General features: G+C 35.2%; 1 protein-coding gene across 2 annotated transcripts; it reads right to left on the reverse strand.

Moving 5' to 3' along the window:
• Window positions 1–621: 621 nt before the first annotated feature.
• On the reverse strand, window positions 622–5,267 carry LOC101221081 (myosin-9). 2 transcript variants are annotated; one of them, XM_004146519.3, is made up of 9 exons: window positions 4,893–5,267; window positions 4,605–4,805; window positions 4,403–4,522; window positions 4,289–4,326; window positions 4,095–4,194; window positions 1,691–3,907; window positions 1,445–1,582; window positions 1,237–1,334; window positions 622–1,143 (listed from the first exon to the last, which is right to left on the reverse strand). In XM_004146519.3, the coding sequence occupies exons 1-9, from the start codon at window positions 4,968–4,970 to the stop codon at window positions 903–905; spliced, it is 3,231 nt and encodes a 1,076-aa protein (XP_004146567.1). In that variant the 5' UTR covers window positions 4,971–5,267; the 3' UTR covers window positions 622–902. The 2 variants fall into 2 exon arrangements, with proteins under 2 accessions (XP_004146567.1, XP_011653183.1); XM_011654881.2 differs by having other exon boundaries at window positions 4,065–4,194.
• Between the last annotated feature and the right edge of the window lie 1,888 nt (window positions 5,268–7,155).

Here is a 7,155-nt window from a genome sequence, read left to right on the forward strand (position 1 = left end):
ATATATCAATGGATATATCGGTAAAATATTGACATTAACACCGTTTATAAAATCTTTTTCTATTTATAAAGTTATTAGTATTTCTATTCATATTAGTCAAATTGATGTGTTGTTTTTTGTGTTTTATGAATATTTATAAAAGATGTTGAATATATCTATGATATTTAATATCGATCTGAAGATTGATATTTTCTTTCTTGCTTATGAGTAGATTTGCATAGTCGTCTTTAACCGGCCAGCTAAAGCGACAAAATATAGCTTTTTGAGGTTAGACTAAGACAATGGACTAAATCTATACAAATATTGGTCCATTTTCACTTGCCTATATGATACACTTTGGTCAAACTTTCTTAATGGAATAATTAAGCATTTATGATAAGTAAACAGAACTATTGGATTGAACAAACATGAAGATCTAGTCTACCGTTTTAATGGTTATGTAGGAAACAATTTCTAGAAAATTTTAAACTCATTTATCCGAAGGTGTGATCATCGGTTGGATCAAATCGGTTTGGAAGATTTTGGTGCCGTCGACCATGGGCGGTCGGACGGTCTTTGCCAGTTTAATGCTTCTGATGAACTGATCAAAAAAAAGTGAGAAGAAATAAAGAAAAAACAGTGAGGAGAGAAGAAATTTGTTTATGTACATGTTTCTTTTCCTTTTCAATCATGAGAATAACTATTATCCATTAACTATCATTTTCTCCATATCAAGTTTACAAGAATGGCTGGACATTGATGGAGATCTAACACTGAGCTTTTTCTGTAACCCAACAAGGGCAGGGGTAAACTTTTGAGTGGAAACAAATACAATATACAATTAATTTATTCACTATAGTAAAAGGAGCTTCTCAACTATACAATATATATGGGTATTCAAGTACAAGTGTGTTAGAGAAGAGTTAATTCCTCTTTGCATTCTTGAGATTGCGCACAGTCATTACTAGCTGCTGCCTTTCACCTTCTACTTCTGCAAACTTAAGACTTATCTCTGAATATCTCTCTTGCATATCCTTTAGTTCACTTTCCATCGATTGGTTTTTTTCTTTTAATGTTGACAATTCTGTCAACAGTTTAGCAAGGTTGCCATCTCTATCATCAACAGCAGGTAGTTTTGGCGCTGTTTCAAATGAATTCTTGTTGCTGCAGGGAAAGAGAGGAAATTGGATTCCAACAAGTAAAATCAGAAAGGGGATATAAGAAAGTTATTGAACGTTGGTTGTTTCAAATTAGTACCTATTGACTGATAATTTATTGCTTAAGTTGTCCGCTGTCTTTCTCGTCTCCTCTGATATTCCTCCATGTGAAGTAGTGTCATTTCGATCGTTGGTTACCTGTAAATGAGATGGAAATTGTGGGATACTTAACAGTAGACTTCATTAAATCTAATGTATAATACTTTGAACTGCATTTACATGACTTAATATTTGAACCGTTCTCTAACCTTTTGACATGTTTCCGAATGGTTTAGATCTTCCAGTCTTTTCTCCAACTCTATGATTCTATTGCAGAATTCCTCTTCCTTTTGGAGACATGAGCTCTCTGATGTTTCTAAGGCGCTTTCATTTAGTTTTATCTGTCTCTGCAAGACAATAAAGAGAATTCATGAAGAAAGTCAATTAGCATGTACTATGTTGTCAAATATATAAAACTCCAACCGAGTTCTGTTCTGCTCGAAAGCTCACGTTACCTCGAGGATTTTGATTTTCTCCCTCAAATTTGCAACTTCAGCAGAGCCATTAGAAACTGGGTTTAATTTCTGTTTTGGAGCAGTTTTGTTTCCCCCAGGAGTTGCCCCACGTCCATTGTTATGCTTGAGCTTTTTCTCATAATTATTACATGCCTCCTTCAGTTCACCTTTGAGTTGCAATACCTGCTTTCTAAGTTTCTCTTTCTCCATCTCATCCTCGGTCAAAGAATGCTTTAAGTCATTGCATTCAACTTTGAGATTCTGCAACTCTGATTGTAGAAGTCCCACCAAAGTCTCCTTTTCATCTTTCGCATTCCTCAATTTCTCCAACTCGTCCAGTAATATATTCGATTCTTTTTTCGCCAATACAACTGTACTCTCCAGCTCATTTCTTTCTGTATTTCTTGTTTGTATTAGCTTTTCGGTTTCTATAACTAGTGTCTTCATTTGATCTAATTCTACTCTCATAATCTCTACCTGTCCGGCTTGTTCTTTAAGATTACCATTCTCTCCTATGAGATGGTCAATCTCGGATTTGAGCATTTGGATTTCCTGAGAGGAAGATTCAAACTTCATATCCTCGTTTTTCTTCTGATGTTCGAGTTGTTTGGACTTTGTCTCAAGTTCCGATATCATTTGTGCTATCTGACTTGAGTAGCTCTTGATTTGATGAGAAAGCTCCTGCAATTTTTCCTCATAATTTTCTCTCACAGATCGTAGCTCTTCATTTGCTTTCTGGAGAGCTTCTTCCAAGTGACTTCTCTGTGAGCGAAGCTCGCTAGCTTCTGCTAGTGCTTTCAAAGCCACATTCTCATTTGCCTCAAATGTAGAAGTCATCTGCTTGGACAGTCTTCCAAATTCCTCCTGAAGCTTTTCTGCAGTATGAGCATTTCTTAACCTCATTTTTCTTAAAGCTTCTTCTGCTCGTATAGCCCTTTGCTCTTGCTCAACCTTGGAAAGTGTCATTGCCTCCAAGTCGGCTTCGAAATCTTGCTCCCGCTTCTCAAGTTCTTCCTCCAAGCTTCTGGCATGGGATTGAAGTTCCCTGATTGTAGCTAACGTATTAGAATATTCAGTCGACTGCTGCTTAAGTTCATTTTCGAGACCCTGGATCTTCTTTTCAAGCTCATTTATCGTAGCAGCAGAAGAGGACTCATGCTGTATCTTCAATTGCTCCCGAAGTTGACTTTGCTCCAGTTTTCGGGAAAGATCATGGTTTCCCTGTTTCAATATCTCATAATCAAGTGCAAGCTGCTCCATTTGCATCGCAAGCTCATCCTTATCTCGCATATGTAGTTCTATTTCATTGTAGAGTTCCATCACTTTTTGCTCCAGCACATATGCTTTTCTATCATTCTTTTGATCATTCACAAGATTTTCAAGTGCTTTTAGCTCCTCATCCTCTTCTATTTGACATTTTGAACAAGTAATTTTCATTTCTTCAGCCTTCTTGGACTCCTCGGTATAAAGATCTGATATTTCACAGTTCTTCTGTTCCAGCATCTCCTCAAGATCTTGTACAGCTAATATTAACTCGGTATTTGATTCTTGAGTTTTCTGTAGCTGTAACCGAAGATTGGCATTCAGGTCTTTCTCATAATTCAGTTCTTGTCTCATTTCTTCTAATAGAGCCCGCAGATCACCTCCATCAAACTGCAACTTGTTTTTAACTTTTGCATCATCCACGTGCTTTTGAAATCCCTTCAACTTCTCACATTCTGCTCTCCATTCATCCCTCTCTGCCTTGAAGATAGAAATCTCACCCATAAGATCCTGGCTCCTTTTGTTTTCTTTCACTATCTGTTTCCGAAGTGTCTGCAATTCCATATCCAACATGTCCGCCCGTCTGGTCGAAACAGAAAGCTCAGTCTTCAGTTCCTCAATCTCAATATCAGCTTCCTTTTTCGACCTTCCTAATACAATGCCATTGACTCGCGAATCATCCGGTGTTGCTACATGATCAGATTGGATCGACCACTTCCAAGGGAATGTCAAATTCTCGTCACGAGCAGGTGATTTGTGAGAAACCGGGGAGTGGTTTAATGGTGAAAGATAGCCATTAGGTTGCTGATGGGTGTTATTCCTAATCCCATTTTCTATTGGACTGTCAAGTCCAGAGCTACTCTCATAACTTGACAAAGTAATGTCAGATCCACTTGATGTTCTATGTTCACCATTTATTTCACCATTTCTTTCAGCTTCATCACTTAACCCACCCTGCAAAATCAAGAAAGGAGAGATTTGATTCGTAGTGAATTAATGAAGTGTTCCCTTCTACAATGTGAGACAGAAGTCAGAATTGATTATTTCATCAATTCGAGTAAAAAATAAGCTGAAATGTAAGTAAAAAGATGACAAAGAAAAGTGAAAATACATTTTTGGCGTACTGGGGAAGCAATCTTACTTCAGTTTGACTGTTCTTGTTTGCATCCTCGTTGTTCAAGTAGCTGCTTAAGCTCTCGTCTTGAGATCTAGATTTCAAACCCTCGTATTCATCCACATCTCTGAAAACGTTCGCCAAACAGAGCAGATCAATGCCAATGTTCTAAAAGAAAACAGTCACAAAACTTATAGACTCTAATTCACCATCTTAAATACCTTTGATCAGCATGTTCCTGAATCCTCTGTATCCAAATCTGTACAGAGCAAGAAACTTTTAACATTTACAACTATGAGTTAACAAGATAGAGAGAAAGATAGAGATAAACTAACATGCAAAACTGCAGAATTTGAATTCTGGAGGGGAAGAGAAGCAGAGAAAGGCTTGGTGGCCTCCGCATATTTAGCAAAATCAATAGAAACTTCACCAACTAAACCAGCTTTGATCAATCCCTGTACAAAACCCCACAAATTAAATCTCTCACACAACATGACATACCCACAAACACATTGAAGGAAAAAACAATAGTCATACCGTAGAGACTCGAAAATGGTAGATTTTCTCAGTGAACTTTCCAGTTTTTTGGTCTACATCAAACTTAACTGTTACATAAGCCGGATTCTCCCACCGACATTTTCCTCCTCGCACTGTAGCCTTTTCCAGTTTCACCGTCGACTTCCCCACATCACCAGGAATCACAGATATCATCAATGAATCCCCACCAAATTCCGATACCTGAAAACCACAAACAGTTTACTATTCAAACTTCATTTCCATTTTCTCATTTCCTAAACCAAATAGACATTCCAATTCTCAAACAACCTGAGTCGCACAGAATTGCAATTTGAACTCAGCTTTGATCCTGTTCTTCTCATTCCTCCACCTCGCCGACTTGAACATCTTCGCCAATCTTCAACGTCACCGGAATACTTCACTCACTGGAGCTCCAGCCATTCCTCTGAAACAGCAACATTCAAGGCACCCCCAGCTGGGTTCAGCTGAATTCAATGGAATGAAGTGGAATTTCGGTAAATGAAGAACAAGAATGGAAGTGAAATTAGGAGGAGGAAGAAGAAGGCATTTAGGCAAAGAAAACAGAGAATAGAAGGTGTGGGAAAGAAACAGAGGAGCAGATCTAAAGAACTTTGTTTCGGCAATGTGCTTTTGAAAAGAGTGTTGAGTGAAAACACATTGGAAAAAGGGGAAATAAAAGAAGATTAATTAAAAGTCAGTTAGAGAATAAAATTTATGATTAATTGTGATTATTAATTTTGTTTTAAATATTAATTAGGTGAATTCTATATTTTGATTAAACTAATAGGGGTAGTTTGCCTTAGGTATAGCCAGCACCAAAAGTGTTTCTTTGCATTTCTACCCCTCTTGTTTTTTATATTTTGCACTTTGGTCCCTCTTTTATTTTTACTATTAATTTGATTTCTAAATGCCAAATATATTAAAATTTGATGGCTTCTTGGTACTTAACTATTTTTAGTTGTTTTGTCATTTCCATTAAACAAAATATTTTGATACAGAATTGTCAACAATGTCAAAATGAATAGAAATATTTCGATCTATACTTACAAATTTTAAATAATTTTCGTATTTTTTACATTAAAAAAAGTTACACTTTTTCTCTTTTTCTTTTTCTTTTTTCTTTTTTAAGTTCAAGTTTTAGAACCTAAAGAAATCATGTCAACTCTTGATAAAATTGAGATTAGAAAATTGTGAGCGAATCTAAATTTAGAACAATGGGTTAAAACGTGACTTCTTTGGAAAAAGGAAGGTTGGAATCTTTATTCCCATATTTATTTAATATTTGAAGAGAAAAAAAAAGGTGAGTAATTTGAAATGGTTGATTAAATGAGGATATATATGAATGACTTTTTGTACCTTAAAAATGGAAGGAGGGCATTTTAGTAACTTGAGGATTTGACAAGAATCCAAATAGGTACCCAACGAACCCCCCAACGGTCAGTGTAAATTTCACGTTATAATACTTTAGTACATTAATACGATTAATTACTATACCTAATCTAACACTCAATTTCACTACTTTGCTCCATCCATATATATATATTTTTAAACATTCATCTACTTAAACTATCAGTTTTATGTATATTTTGATTTCGGTTCAATTTTAGTTGATATAATTTTAATTTTAGTTTTTTTCCAATAAATCTTAAATTTAGTTTTCAAGATTAATATCTTTTTTCGAACGGTCAAAATACTAATAAATAGTAAAACAAAATTTAAAATAACAAGGACTAAATTTAAGAATTCATGAAATTAAAAGTACATATATTGAAATTAAATCAACATCACACAGTATATTAACCAAAACAACGTTTTGACATATTTATTAGTGCATTCTTAAAAGTGTTTTTGTTGGCCTTTTTTAATCAAACACTTCCCTCAACAGGCTCTATTAAGTAGTTTTCATTAAACAACTTGCATCATCTAATGAAGGGAGAGTATAATACGAAGCTATCCCAAAAAGGAGATTTAAGAGAACAAGCATTAATTAAGAAAAGGTTAATTAGGTAGAGTAATTAAGTAGCAAATTAAGGAAAACAAGAATAATAATGGGGAATAATATGGAATAAAACACATCAAAGTAGTTGTAAAATTAAAATTGGAAAAAGGAGAAAATGGGTGGGAATTGGGTAGAACGTAACTTGCAATGGGATTTAAGAGATTAGTATAACCATAACCCAACACACACGTACACACACACACACACTAGGCAGCTGCTACCATACAAATTTTAGTGGTGAAAGGGAGTTATTGCTTTCAAGAACAAAGAAGCCAAGAAAGAGCCACACAACATTTGACAGACTTTTGCTTGCCTTTAAAGTGTATCCAAAACCCTAGCTAATTAAACCATATATCTTTCTTAAACCTAACTCCTTTCATTTCCTCTCCTCATTACTTCTTTTTCTTTCATATACTATTCTATTTTAATTCAAAGGATCAAAGAAAGAATTGGTTTTATAGATCTGTTCTTTTCTGTTAGACGTAGCTAGTTGGAGACTTGGAGTTCATGTTTTTACTCTTTTTAACATTGTTGAAATGCTACTTCTCATGA

The sequence above is a fragment of the Cucumis sativus genome, chromosome 4 (assembly GCF_000004075.3).
Source record: "Cucumis sativus cultivar 9930 chromosome 4, Cucumber_9930_V3, whole genome shotgun sequence".
NCBI classification, from domain to species: Eukaryota; Viridiplantae; Streptophyta; class Magnoliopsida; order Cucurbitales; family Cucurbitaceae; genus Cucumis; species Cucumis sativus.

Coding starts and splice junctions, on each gene's coding strand:
- LOC101221081 (XM_011654881.2), bottom strand. CDS start 4,970: ATGTTCAAGTCGGCGAGGTGGAGGAATGAGAAGAACAGGATCAAAGCT. Junction 4,195..4,288: donor CAGGAACATGCTGATCAAAG/GTATTTAAGATG, acceptor GAACGTTTTCAG/AGATGTGGATGAATACGAGG. Junction 1,335..1,444: donor ATTCGGAAACATGTCAAAAG/GTTAGAGAACGG, acceptor TCTCATTTACAG/GTAACCAACGATCGAAATGA.